Source organism: Loxodonta africana, chromosome 1, assembly GCF_030014295.1.
Source record: "Loxodonta africana isolate mLoxAfr1 chromosome 1, mLoxAfr1.hap2, whole genome shotgun sequence".
Taxonomy (NCBI): Eukaryota; Metazoa; Chordata; class Mammalia; order Proboscidea; family Elephantidae; genus Loxodonta; species Loxodonta africana.
The window spans coordinates 168420102-168438124 of record NC_087342.1 but is presented as its reverse complement, the minus strand read 5'-3'; the positions used below and the strand labels follow the sequence as shown (position 1 = coordinate 168438124).

The 18023-nt window shown below is 34.3% G+C and overlaps 1 protein-coding gene across 13 annotated transcripts in view; it reads left to right on the top strand.

The window, feature by feature from the left end:
- Positions 1–18023, top strand: part of HACE1 (HECT domain and ankyrin repeat containing E3 ubiquitin protein ligase 1) — a 111885-nt gene that overhangs the window by 79750 nt on the left and 14112 nt on the right. For all 13 annotated transcript variants that reach the window (XM_023543336.2, XM_023543321.2, XM_003404321.4 and 10 more), the window contains 5 exons: positions 4658–4769; positions 4866–4963; positions 5137–5224; positions 8823–8972; positions 9501–9697. In XM_023543336.2, coding sequence (XP_023399104.1) covers positions 4658–4769; positions 4866–4963; positions 5137–5224; positions 8823–8972; positions 9501–9697 — 645 coding nt within the window. The remainder of the gene's footprint in view (positions 1–4657; positions 4770–4865; positions 4964–5136; positions 5225–8822; positions 8973–9500; positions 9698–18023) is intronic.

Below are 18023 nucleotides of genomic sequence, written 5' to 3'. Positions count from 1 at the left end.
ATTTTGTCCCGGAAAGTAAGAAAAAGTATTCAAAGAATGATGGGATCATGTCAAAATAACAAGAAACCACTTAAATGGACTCCCACTGGCCAAATCTGAACAGTTTGAGTATCAAAATAAATAATGATGACAATAGATTATTAGTGAAATAGGAACCCATGAGTCCATACTGAAAAAAACAGTGAATAAATGGAAAGTTTGATGAAGAGATGTTTAGACAGTCTTAAAGCATCTTCCTACAGAATACTTACTAATTGCAAAGAATGAAAAAGTAACTTTACAGTGGAAAAGCTTGATGGTGATTGAAGCTAGCATACTAGTGTGCCACCTGGTAGCATTCACTGAGAACACACCATCACTTCTGTGATAAAACCCTGCCAAAATGCATAACCTGACCTAATCATGAGAAATCATCTAACTCCAGTTGACGGACATTCTACAGAATAACTGACCTGCAATCTTTAAGAGTATCAAGGTCATGAAAATTAAGAAAACATGGAAAAACTGTACCCTTGTGAACGAGACTGAAAGAGATAGGACAATTAAATGCAACTGGACCCTTTTCCTATGAAGATCACTCTTGGAACAGTTGACAAAACTTGAAATGGGGTCTAAGGATTATATGTGATAACGTATCAGTGTTAGTGTTAGTTTCCTGACTTTGATAATTGTTATCTGGTTATGTAGAGGATTTCTTGTTTGTAGGAAACATACACTGAGGTGTTTAGGGTTATAGAACATCATGCTGGCAACTTACTCTCCCATTAGGAAAAAAATATATACTATTCTATAGTTGGAAAGTTTCTGTAACTTGGGAGACTGTTCCCCACCCCCACCAATCCCCAAGAAGAAGTTAAAAAAAAAAGCTACCTCTGCTAAGGGATTAACTTCTTACTCTGTTGGTGGTTTTCAGGTGACCAGTAGTTAAAGGGAGAGACATTTTGTATTGCTGTACAAAGCTATTAAGAGGAGCCTCTGTAATCAGTCCTGTTTTGTGAATTATTTTATGGAAACCAGGTACTCAGAAAATTTACATACAGAAATGTGCCCTTCGGCTGTGTGTGTGTTTTGATTTTGATATCACAGATACCTTACTAGCTTTCAAAGGTAGGCTTTTGTACCTTTTAATGTTCCATTGGAATTACTTAAAACAATTACTATTTACTTTTATTTCTTGGTTCCCATTTTATGGGAACCCTGGTGGTGTAGTGATTTTTTTTTTTTTCTGGTGGTGTAGTGATTAGGTGCTATGGGTGCTAACCAAAAGGTTAGCAGTCGTGATTAGGTGCTATGGGTGCTAACCAAAAGGTTAGCAGTTTGAATCCACCAGACACTCTTTGGAAACTGTATGGGGCAGTTCTGCTCTGTCCTATAGGGTTGCTATGAGTCGGAATTGACTCGATGGCAACAAGTTTGGTTTTCATTTGGTTCCCATTTTATAGTCACAGGGCACAGTTTAATATCTTACAATGGCAAGTAAATTTACTGTTATTTTAAATAGCTATTCACAATAATTTTAACATAGCTGTGATGGATAATAAGAACAACACCTATTTACTGAGCCCTGCTGGATGTTGAGTATTCTGCAAGTTACTTCTTGGTGTTGCATTTTTCTTTCCTGTATTAACAGTACTAAGAGGGGGTGTTGAGGGTAACTAGAGTCCTTTTCCTCATAGTGTTGTGAGGATTACATGTAATAATGGATGTAAAGTCCTTGAAACAGTACCTGGCTTATACGTACTTAGTAAGTGTTAGCTATGTGAGGGTGGCACAGGACCAGACAGTGTTTCGTTCTGCCACTGTGAGTCAGAACTGATTCAGCGGCACCTAACAAGAACATACTGTGATTACTCTTAAACTTACGATTATTACGTTCTGTTTTTGCATTCCTTCATGTAATCCTCACAGTTAGTTCTTGAAGTATAGGTATGATTATCCCTATTTACAGATACAAACCTAGTAAGTGACAGAGTCAGCATTTGAACCCATGTTTATCTGATTTTAACACCTATACATAAATATATTACTTCTATGTAATGTTTTTTCTGTCCTCTTTTACCAGAGTTTTAGAAATAATCAACATTAAAATTTCGAGAACTTTACATTTCAGTTTATGTGCACTAAATAACAATAGTGTTTTATTAAAATTGTGGAGTACTGTTAGAATATGGACAAAATTATGCATCTAACTTTTAAAACGGAAGCATTTGCTCTTACTGAAAGCAGATATTAAAAGCAGAAGTTAATCTTTTACCAGTTATTTTGGTAATTAATAATAGTATTTATATTAAGAGTTAATAAAAAGTGATATTTAAGTTTTTTAAAGTAAAATTAATATTAGCTTAGCTCAGATGAAGAAATTTACTGGTGTCCTAAAAACTGCCTGAAAGATAACTTTTTTGTGGTGTTAAATGATATTGATCATTTTTAAGTATTGAAACTCTTGGTTTTTGTGGTATTGCACCACCCTGATTCTCTTCGACTTTTCTAGCTATATGTATCATTTGTTAAGATTATTCTCATTCCTGATCTATGATTATAAACTTCTCCATCCTTGCTGTTTGTTTCCCTATATATTCAATCTCTTGAACAAGAGGCCTTTCCCTGTCTTTAACTTCAGCTTTGTGTATGGCTCTATCTCTAGTGTCTCAGGTGTAGCACATTCCAGTATGTTTAAGTCTCTAGTAGGTATGTCCCACAACAACTTTATATTCAGAATACTTAAAACCTTATTTAATATCTTTCTACCAGTACCTTCTAGGAAAATGGGAGTAGGTAATCGGGAGAGGGTCTTTCTCCTCTAGGCTATTTCTGTTAATAAGTTCTAGACATTGAAATCTTCTCTTACTTTTCATCTTTATTCAAAGCAGCAGTGTCTCTCAGATTAACTTTATTTCTTCCTCTTTCCTACCATGACCTGGACCTTATCATCTGATAACTATTATTGCGACTGCTACCTGGCTGGTCTTCGTTTGTACTGGTGCTAAACCCGTTTTAATTACTGCATTTATACTATTACTCTGGCCAAATAGCCATAATGTCCTCAGTACCTTTTACTTGATTTTCAGGGTCCATAATTATGTGCTCAGTTTATTTATACAAATGATTTCCTTCAACGTGTGGAGATAATAGGACTCCTGTTATGCCCGTGTTTTTTACTAAATCTTGCAAGGAGACATAATATCTCCTCCTTTGCCTTTTTCCATGTCTCCCTTAGCTTGGCGTGCCCTGTTTCCTTCCTCCTTGGGCAAGTCCTACCTGGCTTAAGTCCTAGTCAAACCATGACCTGAAGTCTTTGCTTCACTCATGTGTACAGTCTCTAAATTCTTAGTGCATCTATCATCTGTACTTCATTGCTTAGGACTTGATATTAAATATATCTTATAGTGTTCTGTGGGAACCCTGGTGGTGTAGTGGCTGGTAACCAAAAGTTTGGCAGTTTGAATTCACCAGGTGCTTCTTGGAATCTCTGTGGGGGCATTTCTGCACTGTCCTATAGGGTTGCTATAAGTCGGAATCGACTCAACGGCAACAAGTTTCTTTTTTTTTGTTATAATGTTTTGTGGAAACCCTGGTGGGGTAGTGGTTAAGAGCCATGGCTGATAACCAAAAGGTCAGTGGTTTGAATCCACCAGCTGCTCCTTGGACACCCCGTGGGCCAGCTCTACCTTGTCCTATAGGGTCACTATGAGTTGGAATCAACTCATGGCAGTAGGTTTGTTTGGAAACCCTGGTGGCATCGTGATTAAGAGCTATGGCTGCTAACCAAAAGGTCGGCAGTTTGAATCCACCAGGCACTCCTTGGAAACCACATGGGGCAGTTCTCTGTCCTATAGGGGCGCTATGAGTTGAAATCGACTCAGTGGCAATGGTTAACATGTTCTATGTTGGTCTCATTTCCGCAACTGTATTAAAGAGTTTTTAGCAACAGAATTGAGTTGTTTTTTTTTTTTTTACTTATGTTACCTGCAGCGTTGGGCACATACTAGGTGTACTCAATAATAAAAACTCAATAATACTTTCTGGTTAATCATAAAAATTACAAATCCCTTACACTTTGCTTATCTGAGAGATGAACAAAAGATACTTTCTTAACCATTCAAGAGATATTATTATTCAGTTTTCATGATGGAGAAAGGAAAGAAAAAGGGCAACGAAGTCCTCTCTGGCTGCCAAATATATTCCAAAAGATAGGCTAAAAAAAAAAAAATTTTTTTTTTTTTTAAAGATAAGAATAAAGTTAGGTATAAACTATTTTGATGAAAAATTAAATGGAACAGGTAATTTTTTTCTGTTTGTGAAATTTTGCTATTATAAGCCTTGCTGGGTTTAAAAGAAAGTGAGAGTAATTGTGTTCAATTACTTATGATATTAAGTTCTTAGATATAACCGAACTTATCAACTCTTTTCTGTTGAAAATGGTATGAAATTTTAGAAAACATGTTATCCATGTATTCAAAGCATTTCAGCTAAGGAGCTGCCTTTTTTGTGAGTAGTTGAAATGTTAGAACATTGCCTAGTGTTACTTATTATAAATAAAGGTGTAGGAATAACGATTTGTAAAAAGGCTGTTTAGCATGATAGTTAAATAAATCAGATAAAAAGGTAACTGACATACTGTTAACATATTTTTTCTCTCTCTTTTTTTTTGGTGTAGCCCTTTAAAGATCGTTGTGAATGGTTCTATGAACATTTGCATTCAGGACAACCAGATTCTGACATGGTACACAGGCCAGTGAACGAAAATGATATCTTGCTGGTTCACAGAGGTGTGTTTAACAAAGAAATGAATATGTGTATAAGGCACAGAATATTTTTTTATTGTAAATTTTAATATGTAAAATTAATCAATGCTACATATTTAGATTCTATTTTTAGGAGTAGCTGTGAAGTTGTGTCAAAAGCAAATTGTGCAAAACTAAAGCAAGGGATTGCTGTACGGTTCCATGGAGAGGAAGGCATGGTGGGTATAAAAGTAAACAGTATAGAGATCACTGTATATAAAAGATTGAAATGTCCTTGAATAAAGTTAATATTTAATTGATATGGAAGAAATTTAATATTTTAATTTTACTGTTTAGAATAAAAGTTCCCCTATATTTCTGTTGATGCTTAATTTTATTTTCTTGAACTCAGGGTCAAGGTGTTGTGCGTGAGTGGTTTGATATTCTGTCTAATGAGATAGTCAATCCTGATTATGCATTGTTTACCCAGTCAGCTGATGGTAAGTTGTATGGTCTAGATGACTTCTTCTGTGACATGTCACATTTTTCAAACTATTATAGTGTATCTTATCCTTTGATTTCCACGGTAACCCTGCAAGCTAGATAGAATATTTCCATTTTATAGAAGAAGAAATAAATTCACAGTGTCTACATTCACAGTTACTAAGTGGTAAAATCATGAGTGGAACCTGATTCAGTCTAGCATTCTTTCCACTTGGTTTCCATGCTCATTCGAAGTGTAAGCTGGCCTTGAGGGCATTTTCAACAGTCCTTTTTAAAGTGAAACTGAATTTATTCAATTTAAGGATTGTCCTTTAGTCTATTTGTTTTTTAAAGTTTCCTCTTGTATAATAATGATGATAGTAGATGGGACTTTAAAAAAAAAATCCTTATTCACTAACCCAGTATGAGTCTCCAGGTCTTAAAATGTATTGGTCCTAAAAGCCAAAGTCTACAAGTTAGTTACTGTGTGTTAGATCTTAGCTAATAATCCTATATGTAAGTAACCTTATTTTCAGTTCTTTTAAGAGATCAAGACCTGGCAACTAAAAAGCTCTTATTTAATCATATAATACAGTAACAGAGATAAGAAACTCTCTTTGTTGAAAAACTCTTCTTTGCTTGAAATGGTGCTTGTGACCTGTACAGTTGTGGACTAAATGGAAATGGTTACTACCTTATTTGTGTGAGATATATTTGAGAGCTTTCTTAACTTAATAAAGACATATTCCAAGTGCACGTGGGATTTCAGCTTTGCAGTGCTTGCACAGTTGCTTTTTTCTCCTGAAAATTTTTTTTCCCCAGTGTTTAAATTCTTTTATAAAGAGAGTGCCTCATTAATTGTAGCTTCTGATTGCTTCCAATGAAACCAGCAGCAAAAAAATCTCCATTTAATAAGAAGGGTGAGTCTAGGAAAGGCAAGGAGGTGGACTGCATTGATGCCAGGGTGCTGAAGGCATTGACCTCTGTGATGGCCTCCTCAGGCACACCTTGCATATTTGAGATGATTTGGGGGTATGAGACTGCCTGCTTGATCTCTGTAACCTTTGGTTATTTACTTTGAGGTGAATTTGATGTCTTTGTGTTTTTCTGACAGGTTCTATGAGGGACCAAGTGTAGTTATTTAGGCCTAATCTTTGAAAGCAGATTTATCATTAGGATGCTATATTTTATACTTTTCCTTTTTTTTTTAATACTTGCTTATTCTGAGTCCATCTGTTTAGTTTCATACTTCAATAACAGATTTGGTATGAAATCATGAGTAGAAGTATTTCCTCTTACTACCAGTTTATAGCAGAGCATGTATTGAAGCACTAAGACTATAAAGATTATGATTTATATAAATCTTCTCTTTGGGTTCATAGTATTAATAGATTGAAATTCAGCTTAGTAGACATGTATAAAATTAATATTTAAGATTTAAAAATTCCTCTATCTGGGAAACATTTGGATAGGCCTTATAGCTATAATATTTAAAAACTTGTTTTCTAATTAAATTAAGATGCTCCCTATAGATAAATAGTCTATTATGAGGACCGGGTGGCGCAATGGTTAAAGCACTTGTCTGTGTATTGAAGGTCGGCAGTTTGAACCGACCAGCTGCTCTGTGAGAAGAAGATGTGGCAGTCTGTGTCTATAAAGATTAAAAAAAAAAAGATTACAGCCTTGGAAACCCTGTGGGGCAGTTATGGTGTGTCCAGTAGGGTCGCTAAGTCAGAATCAACTGGAAGACAATGGGCTTTTTTTTTTTTTCTTTTGTTTTCTAATCAAATTAAGATGCTTACTATAGATAAATAGTTTATTGTAGTGGTTAAAAGTTTGGCTTAAACTAGGTTTAATCCCTGGCTCTGCCACTTTTTGGTATGATATTGGACCAATAAACTTAACCTTTTGAAACCTCAATTTCCCACTTGAAAATGGGGATAAACCTATGTTTGGTAGTGTAGTGACAATTCACTTAGCTGATGGATATATGTAAAATGCTTAGCATAGTACCGGGCACATAAAAAGCATGAAATTATATTAGATGTTCTTATTACTATTCTACTGTGAACATGATATTTCCTTGTACAGTAGGATTTTTCTGAGGTCATGAAAATAGCCGAGAGGATCACAGCTACATGTAGTTTGAACTTAAAATGTAATATCTATATATTCTGTCTTAACTAGTTTTCAAATTAAAAACTTATTCCGTTCCTGAAGTTTTTTTCTATTTTTTTTTTTTAATTTCCCATTGTCTATTCCTTTAAATAAACCAGGTGTACTAGAAAGTTTTTAGGTAAAGAAGGAGTTATACAGAGAGCTAGGGGAGGAAAGTAGAACCATCAAAAACTTTTGCTGGTTCATCGTTAACTAGGGTTAATTCATTCACTATTTTAAAAGGTTAAAAAATATTTGTGAATATTCTTAGAATATTATATTTTTGAAAATATGGCTCTGTTTATCTTTGAAGTCTTCATCTCACAAAACTTTGCTTTTTTTAATATCAGTCTTAGCTCATTACTGGGAGTAGTTCTAAAAAAAGGTACTTACAGCAAATGACTAGTTTCACGTGGCCCATGTAAACATTCAACCATACGCTTCCAAATTTTTATCTTCTAACCGAATAAATTGGTCACGGCAATTTAGCCCAGTGTCAACATTGATAAATCAAATATTAATGAAGCACAAAGTGGATTATTATCAAAGTAGGTGTACTGAATGATCACACATTTGGCTTTCTAGCATTTTGTTTTTCTTTGATGCTATTTCATTAGAAGTTTATCAGTTATTTTTTTCTCTTAGCCCAGGTACCTCAAATACAGTACATAACATGAACTCAATAAATATTTGTTGAGTGAATGAGTGAGTTTGTGGTCATCACAGAAAAAATAGGGAAGTAGAGTTACTTAAACTTGAGGTCTTGACATTATGTTTTTCCATTGCACTAGATTTTGACAGTAATTATAACTGTTGCCCTTGTCATTTTTACTTTTATCTTGATGGTACCTATTTAAATTGGGTTTTTTTTTTTTTTGCTATGAAAAAGAATTGATCGACTTGTGGGCTTTGGTGATTTTCTGATAATTAGCGGACATTAAGTTCATTGACTAAGTCTATCACTTAAGAGCAGTTGTACATTTAAAATTTTTAGTTTTTTCTCTTACAGTGCTCTATAAGAATCAAAAACTAGTGAATGCTTACTGTACTGGGTATGTAAAGATGAATGAGCAATGTCTGCCCTACTTCACAGACTAGAAATTGTTGCCACATTGCCTAGGAAAACCAGTATGTGTGTATAAGTGATCTTTTTTATGTATTGTTTCCAGAGTCTCTCTGACCTATCTTTCAACTGCTTTCGGTCAAAAGTATTCTAAAAATTTTCTCTCTGCACCAAGACTTACCCTGATAAGTACGTGTGATGGATTAATGATTTTCTTCTTTTCAATTCCCCTACCCATTCATATAATCCACAAAGAGCATTCCTGTGAAAGTTTATACATACTGTATGTAACCTTGTGTTTGCTGAAGTTGTATGTGAATTAATTTATTTACATTGAAAGTATCCTTCTGCATATAGATTCTTAAGAATAAATTATTTTGTATTTATTTTAATAGGAACAACTTTTCAGCCTAACAGCAACTCCTATGTAAATCCTGATCACTTGAACTATTTCCGGTTTGCTGGACAGATTTTGGGATTAGCTTTGAACCATAGGCAGCTGGTCAACATTTACTTCACAAGATCATTCTACAAGCACATTCTTGGTATGTTTCTGTTATTGTTCCTATCAACATTCATTTAAAGCGATTTCTTACAGTTTTTAAGAAAAAATATATAAGTGATGGCATTTTGGATGAGACACTTTTTATTTTGATCAGAGACTATCTGTGCTTATAAAGCATCTGGGGGCCTGAGGAGGAGGAAAAAGACCTACTTTTCTGAAATTTTTGCTGCAGGTTTCCCCCCCCATTTTAAGTGTATATATATTATTCCAGTATGCACTTTAATATGAGAATACTTGAGAAAATTGACATCTTTGAGGTTTATAATAATTTCACAAACAGCATTTTCATAGAAAGATTATGTTGTAAGAATGTGGAAGAAACACAATTTAAAAAATTTCCAAATTCAGGAATTGTCATCCATTTAAATCTTGTTGTGAGTTGGATTATATTTTGCAGTTTTATAGAGTATCTGTAGAGGGCAGTGTTTTACCATTAAACAAATAGATAAGGAAAGGCAAAAACAGAATATAACTATTGTATGTTTGCATTTTTTTTTTTTTTTTTTAGGTATTCCTGTAAATTACCAAGATGTGGCATCCATTGATCCAGAATATGCCAAAAATTTGCAGTGGATTTTAGATAATGATATTAGTGATCTAGGTCTAGAACTAACTTTTTCTGTGGAGACTGATGTGTTTGGAGCAATGGAAGAAGTGCCTTTGAAACCTGGGGGTGGAAGTATTCTTGTGACACAAAATAACAAAGTGAGTATTTGAATTTTTATCTCAGCCATTGTTTGTAACTTGGCCCTGATAGTTTTCTAACTACTGTAAAGTCTCCTGTTACTTGCTTAGAAAGAGTTAAACTATTAGAGTTTTATAACAGATAAAACACTTAAATTAATAAAACCATCCTCTAAGGTTGATTTCTCAAACTTTGAGTTAGGATCATTTAAATATTGTACTAGTGTGCTGGGGTGGTTCTTGAAGCATCCTAGAACACAATTGAGTTGACGCCATCATTGTATAAACTGGGCATTTGCATTTTGAAAGATTAGATTAGGAATGTAAGCCTAAATCAAGATCATATTTGTAATAATCATTATGTTGTGTTTTAAACATAGAGTATTAACAGTTACAGTAGAGAAAAGAAGAAATCCAGTGTTTAAACTTCCTATGTGCTTTTGAGATCCAGAAAATCTGGCAGAGGGAGCCCTGGTGGTGCAGTGGTTAAAGTACTTGGCTCCTAACTGAAAGGTCGGTTTGAACGCACCAGCTGCTCCCTGGGAGAAAGAGGTGCCACTCTGCATCTGTAAAAATCACAGCCTTGGAAACCCTCCAGGGCAGTTCTGCTGTGTCCTGTAGGGTCACTATGAGCAGGAATTGACTGAATGGCAGTGGGTTTTGGTTTAAATCTGGCAAACCTCTTAACTTGATAATTTTTTTTTTTAACTTTATAACTTCACTATTTTTTATTTATTATTATATCTTGTTTATTTGTCCATATTATTATTTTTAAATCTTGGCCTATGTTTTAGACTTCCCTGTTGAAAATCACAGTGTGACTTAAATATGATGGCAGTGGGGTGGTAGTTGCCACTGAGTTGATTTCAACTCATGGCGATCTCATATTTACTGTATGTTTTGATATATAGTGTAGGACATTTGGAGTAAGAAGATCTGGGTATGAATTCCAATTTTGTTAATTACCAGTAGAGACTCTTGGTGAAACAAGACTAAAACTCTTCCTTTGCTCCAGTTGAATTATAATTCAAGGACAGCTTTAAAATCAACTAACTATAAAAAATAATGTTCAGTGAACTGTTTTGCAGGTTATAGATTTAGTAAAATTTGGTTTTTTTTTTTAACCAGAAGACGGGCATATTTTAAATTTTTCGAGCCTTAGTTTTCTGTACTGTAAAATTGAGATAATAGTACTTCCCATACAGAATTTTTATTAACATTTTGTAAATTGAAAAATACAATACCAATGTTTGTTGTTATTGGATGGTATCTTGTAAATATAAGCTTTAGTTTCAGGTATATAAAGGAAAGTAGGAAACTGTAGTAAGCTATGTAATTTTAATTCTTGAAACTTAGATACCACAAATGTAAAAAAAAGTGAAGTTTGTTAGAAACAAAGCCAGGAGCTGGGTTTTTAAAGATTTATATTTAACAGATATTTTAATCTCTCATTTTACACATGAGGTAACTGAAACTTAAAGAGTTAATGGCAAAGCTGGGGCCAAAGCCTGGGTCTCCTAATTTCAGATCTGATGTTCATCATAATACATGCAAATTTGGTCATATCAAGAAATAACTTAATTTTTAATATAACAAGTTATGTTTAGTGTAGAAGATTAAATAGTGTGTTGTTGCTGGTTGCCATCGGTCGATTCTGACTCATGGTGAGCTCGTGTGTGTGTGTGTGTGTGTGTGTGTGTGTGTGTGTGTAACTGCTCTATAGGGTTTCCAAGGCCGTGACCGTTCAGAAGCAGATCACCAGCACTGTCTTCCGGGAGTCTCTCTGAGTAAGTTTGAACTGCCAGCCTTTTGACTACTACACAAGCGCTTAACCGATTGTGCTACCCAGTGACTCCTAAGATAGTATAAATGATTAAATTAATTTTTAAAATCTATGTGAGCTTTCCAGTGAATGAAAATGCTTTTAAAATCCTCCAGTTGTTAGATTGTTCACCTTGTAGTGCATTTATTATTTTATTTTATGCTGGAGACATACCCTCAGTTAAGGGTAATGAAATCATAGACTCTATATTAAGCAAATGATTACTTTTCATCAGAGAACCTTAAACATGAATCCTATCTGTGAATTTACTATATCTGGCAAGTCAGTGTGTCACTCCTACCAAATATATGTTATATGACAATGTAGAGACCCATCAACAAATGTGTGATATAGAGCTATGTTTATACTTGCATTTCCTAGCAGGTCCCCTCCCACTAGAACATGATTTTTGTTTAGATTTTTAAAACACTTATTTTATTAGCTCTTTTGCATTTGTGTCTTTTATTGCAATCTAAAAATATTGATATTGAATACATAACACTGAGAATATACTCACACCTAAGGTATATCCTTTGTGAATCTAGTCTGAGGCTGGAATACTACTGTAATAAAGAGCTTGAAACTTTTGTTTTAAGTTTTACTTTTATTTAACTGTATTAATTAATTGCTTGGTTAATTATAGGTAACTTTTTTTTTAATGATGAGCTTTGATAATGGCGGTAGAAGCTAGACCTTATTCACTAAAATGGTGATAAATTGTGTCAGCTTTCATTTTTCTTTTATAAACATGTTTCACAATAAATTGAGTCCCTTCATTTTCTAATATTATCAGAGTCTAGTGTACTTGTATATCAAATTGTTGATGTTTAAACATTTAATGCTTATTAAATAAGTGATCAGAATTATTCAAAGATTTTAAAAATCATGGATATGTACCTGTATCTTAAAAATTGATAATTTGTCTTAAAATTTTTAGAGTATTCAATTTATTAAATATCAATTAAAAAATTTCAAACCCTATACTTTATGAGCATTACTTATTTATTTTTACTTATACATTTTTGTCATGAACGTTTCACTTTACAGTTACAAAGTTGTAATGTTTAGAGTTCAGTGTAATAATTTGTAAGCATGTTTAGAGACTTAAATGATTTGCCGAGCTTGTTAATAATACAGGGTCTATGTAAGCTGATCTCCACTTGGGGGAGTCATTTATTTCTAAGTTTTCTTAAAATGCTTTGGTAATCAGAATGAAACCAGATAGATGAAAATACCTTTTGTTTAAAAAACAGTGCATTAAATTAATAAAAGTAATGTAGACAGAAGAATATAAGTTGCACGTTTTAAATATACTGCTTTTCAATTTAATTTTGTATCTGTCAGTGATTTGTTTTAAAACCTAGAAAAAGCCCATAGTTTTACTTTTGAAAATGGCTGAAGTACCCCCCTTTTTTTAACTAAAAACTACGTTTTTAGTTTTTTAGTATTCTCATCTTTTTTTTTTTAAAGTTCTGCTTTCACTATTTCGTTCTTGATCTCAAAGCTGAAATCATAGAACCATAAAATCTTGCATTAGAAGTGACTCTTTTTTGCTTAGACCTTCTCTTCTAGCTCTTGGAAATGAAGGGTAAGCTAGAAGTAGCCAATCTTCTTTTGTTGCCCATGTTGATACATTGCATGTTGAACACTTAAGTGAGTTTTAAATATTAACATCACTTTTACAATACTAATCATAAAATTCACCTAGGCTGAGAGGAAAAAATAATGGGGGTGGAATGGAGCAGGATATCAGAGAATGTAGGTGACATGCAAGTTGAATTAGAAAGAAGCATTAAGTAGTCTGTATGGTGTCTGTCAGTTTGTCATACTGCGGGGGCTTGCCTGTTGCTGTGATACTGAAAGCTATGCAACCAGTATTCAGATACCAACAGGGTCACCCATGACAGACAGGTTTCAGGTGACCTTCCAGACTAAGACAGACTAGGAAGAAGGACCTGACAGTCTGCTTCTGCAAAGTATTAGCCAGCGAAAACCTTATGAATAACAGTGGAACATTGTCTGATGCAGTGCCGGAAGATGAGCTGCCCAGGTTGGAAAGCACTCAAAACATGACTGGGGAAGAGCTACCTCCTCAAAGTAGAGTCGACCTTAATGATACGGTTGGAGGCAAGCTTTTGAGACCTTCATTTGCTGATGTGGCACAACTCTAAAATGAGAAGAAACAGCTGCAAACATCCATTAACCTGGAATGTAAGAAGTATGAATCTAGGAAAATTGGAAGTCCTCAAAAATGAAATGGAACACATAAACATCTATATCCTAGGCATTAGTGAGCTGAAATGGACTGGTATTGGCCATTTTGAATCAGACAATCATACGGCCTACTCTGCCGGAAATGACAACTTGAGGAGTGGCATTGCATTCATCGTCAGAAAGAACGTTTCAAGATCTGTCCTGAAGTACAGTGCTGCCAGGGAAAGGATAATATCCATACACTTACAAGGAAGACCAGTTAATATGATTATTATTCAAATTTACACACTAGCCACCAAGGGCACAGATGAAGTTGAAGATTTTTACCAGCTTCTGTAGTCTGAAATTGATCAAACATGCAATCATGATGCATTGATAATTACTGGTCATTGGAATGTGAAAGTTGGAAACGAAGGAGGACCTGTAGTTGGAAAGTATGGTCTTGGTGATAGAAACGATGCTGGAGATGGCATGATAGTATTTTGCAAGACCAACGACTTCTTCATTGCAAATACCTTTTTTTACCAACATAAACAGTGACTATACACATGGGTCTTACCAGATGGAATATACATGAATCAAATTGACCACATCTGTGGGAAGAGACGATGGAAAAGCTCAATATCATCAGTCAAAACAAGGCCAGGGGCCGACTGCAGAACAAACCATCAATTGCTCACATGCAAGTTCAGGTTGAAACTGAAGAAAATAACAAGAAGTCGACAAGAGCCAAAGTATGACCTTGAATATATCCCACCTGAATTTAGAGGCCACCTCAAGAATAGATTCGATGCATTGAACACTGATGATGGAAGACCAGACGAATTGTGGAATGACATCAAGGATATCATCCATGAAGAAAGCAAGAGGTTATTAAAAAGACAGGAAAGACCAAAATGGATGTCAGAAGAGACTCTGAAACTTGCCCTTGAGCATCAAGTAGCTAAAGCAAACGGAAAAAACGATGAAGTAAATGAACTGAACAGAAGATTTCAAAGGGCAGCCTGAGAAGATAAGTATTATAATGACATGTGTGAAGAGCTGGAGATAGAAAACCAAAAGGGAGGAACACGTTTGGCATTTCTCAAGCTGAAATAACTGAAGAAAAAATTCAAGCCTTGAGTTGCAATAGTGGGGAAAATATTAAATGAGGCAGGAAGTATCAAAAGAAGATGGCAGAAATACACAGAGTCATTATACCAAAAAGAATTGGTCGATGTTCAACCATTTCAAGAGGTAGAATATGATGAGGTACTGATAGTACTGAATGAAGAAGTCCAAGCTGCACTGAAGGCATGGTGAAAAACAAGTCTCCAGGAATTGACAGAATATCAATTGAGATGTTTCAACAAATGGATGCAGCATTGGAAGCGCTCACTTGTCTATGCCAAGAAATTTGGACGGCAGCTACCTGGCCAGCTGACTGGAAGAGATCCATATTTATGCCATCACTTCTATTTTCTAGTGGTAATAATAGCTGTTAAGCACTAGCCGTGCTTCGTGTGTTTGAGGTATGTTCTTTGTCCATTTCTCATCTAACAGCCTTTTGAGATAGTTATTTCTCTTTACTAGATGTGGAAACAGCTTTAATATTAAAAACATTGGACATTGATCATGTGCTTATAATGTGGTGGGCACTGTTCGAAGTGCTTTACGTGTACTAAGTTATGCTTTAGTAACCCTGTGAAGTGTAGATACGCCTTTTTATGGCCAGGAAACAGACGCGTGGAGGGGATAGGTAGCTTTCTCCAAAAGTATATGGTTAATAAGTGGTGGAGCTGGGATTTGAACCTAGGCAATCGATAAATTTCAAGCCTGACTTCTTTTTTATTTTCCTTTTACTCATCAGGTTTTTTTTTTAATGAACATATTTTTTTATTTTTGTTTTTAGAGCAGCTTTAGATTGACAGAATGAATTCTTAACTACAATACGATAATAATAAATGCCCAAGGACTCAAAACTAGTAACTGGTGAACCCTCAGTTTAAGTCAAAGTTTGTGTAGCTGTGGCACTGCTAGGCCTTCCGTTTACTAAAGCAGCAGATGTGAGTGAGTTAGTAGCAAATATAAATTTGGTATGTTTTCCCTCGGTCATTTTTATATGGTTAATACCTTTTATTGCTTGATTTATTTCACACACAAACACTTTTGACTTACATATAAGCACAAATATAGGCTTATGTATATCGATTATTGATTTAAAGTGAATTCTTTATTCATCTTCAGAAAAGTGTACTGTGAGAGATCTTGTTACTACTCTGAAAACTTTTAAACTTCAAGTCTAAGATACATAGAGTATACGCGTGTGTTATTAGGAAGATTTTAAATTGTCTTTAATATCTTCCTGTAAACAAAGAGAACATACTTTTCCTTAAATTTTAATTAGTATATCCTAAAAACCCACTTCAAAAATCACCAGATCTGTAAAATGGTAACATGAAGGATCAGTGTTTTCAGTGACCAAATTTATTCCAAGGAACCTGAAGTAAGAATTTTTATCAGACTGTCAATCCCTGTGACGAACTTGTGACTTCAAAAATAAGGATAATTTGGTAAAGAATAAATTTTTGAAAAATGTTGCATTATAAAATGTGCTCCTTCTTTTACATACCCTATTCTTCACAAATAACATGCCCACGTGAACAATGCACCACACATATAATGAGTGGAAACAATGAAATTAAGTAAAACGGTTCTGGCATAGTGTGCTCATGCCTGTAGCACATGTCTTCTGACATTTCCAGAGGTGAATTGTGGCTTCATTCACCTGTCCTCCCATATTACTGGTAAATCATATCATTCTGTTCATTTTCTCTCATTCTGTTCATTTTCTTTAATCTCTTTGTTTACGTGTAAAAAACACACACACTGTCGTGTATAAAAATAGTCCAGAAATGTTACTTTTGATCATAATTGTATGCTAAAGGTGTAAGCCATGGTCAAGAAGTCATGGATCTAGTTTGGTAGTCCCTTGGTAATCGGAATATAAAAATAGAAACTGTTTTCTATTAATTAGAGTTGATAATTATAGCGCATTAGCTCAATAGTTAAATGCGAAACCTTATCAGATCGTCTTAAGGGGGGAGTGCTGCACAGTTGGCAAAAATGTATAATACATGGTACATTCTTTGCAAAATAAAAATACAGTATATCTACTTATTTGTACAAAAGAAGCATAGTTTTCTTTTGCATTCTCAGCAGAGAAATTCTCCGTGAGAACTCTTATATACCAGAGCAACAATAATCACGTAGATAAACTCAGGGAATATTTTTAACCAAATGGTTTATATTTGAACAGTGAAGTGAGTTATCCCAATAATAATGCTATTTAAACTTTAATTGCTTAAAATAAGTAAATAAATAATCATTCCAGACAGTTTTACAAATGTGGCCAAGTGTATCAGTCCACTTAGAGGGGGGAAAAAAGAACATCTTATTTTCACTGGCTATTAAAAGTTGTTACCTGTTATTCAAATAAATGTTGTTTATTTACATATCTTGTAAGGAATAGTGAAAAAGATTTTCAAGAAGGAAAATGCTTCCAAAAAATGTCAGTTTTCAGCATCCCTTGCTGTCTCTTGTCCCCCTGTAAAAGATATAATTTAGTTTCAAAGCTTGAAAAGAGATTAAAATTTTAAGGAAGGTCCTTGAAGGGTGATGTGATGTTATCCATTGCAGACATTCAGATGAGATTATTGAAACAAACTGTTTCTATGGCTAGACATGTAATTTAACTGAACCATAATTTCTGAAAATTGAGTCTCCTTAGTCTTAATGTTTTTATTTTTTCCTTTGCAGTTAACTTTTGTTTACCTATCTTGTATCAGTTATTGGGGCCAGAAGTTGAGCTGGGAAAAAGTGTGCTTAAAGCTTTGTTTTTTTCCTTGTCTCTATACTGTGGCTTTCTAGGTTGAAAACTTTCAATATATATTAGCATAACTCTTTCACCCGTGTAAGTACTAATTCAGACCCTCAGTATGGTTAATTCTCCAATTTAATTCTATATCATCATGTAGTATCATTTTTATGTCCTCAAACAGTTCACAACAAAATTCAGGAGCAGATGTGACTCTAATTGGAGATGTCATCTGTTGGGGGATAAAAGACACCCTTCCTCCCCCAAGTTATATCAACTCTTTTAATACTTTAGAGCAAAGTTAAATTTTAGGTTTATTTTTATTGTTTAATTATATAACTTTTAAAAAAGTTTTATTGTGTTTTAGGTGAAAGTTTATAGTGCAAATTAGTTTCTCATTAAGAAAATTATACACGAATTGTCTTGTGACATTGGATGTATTCCCCACAATGTGT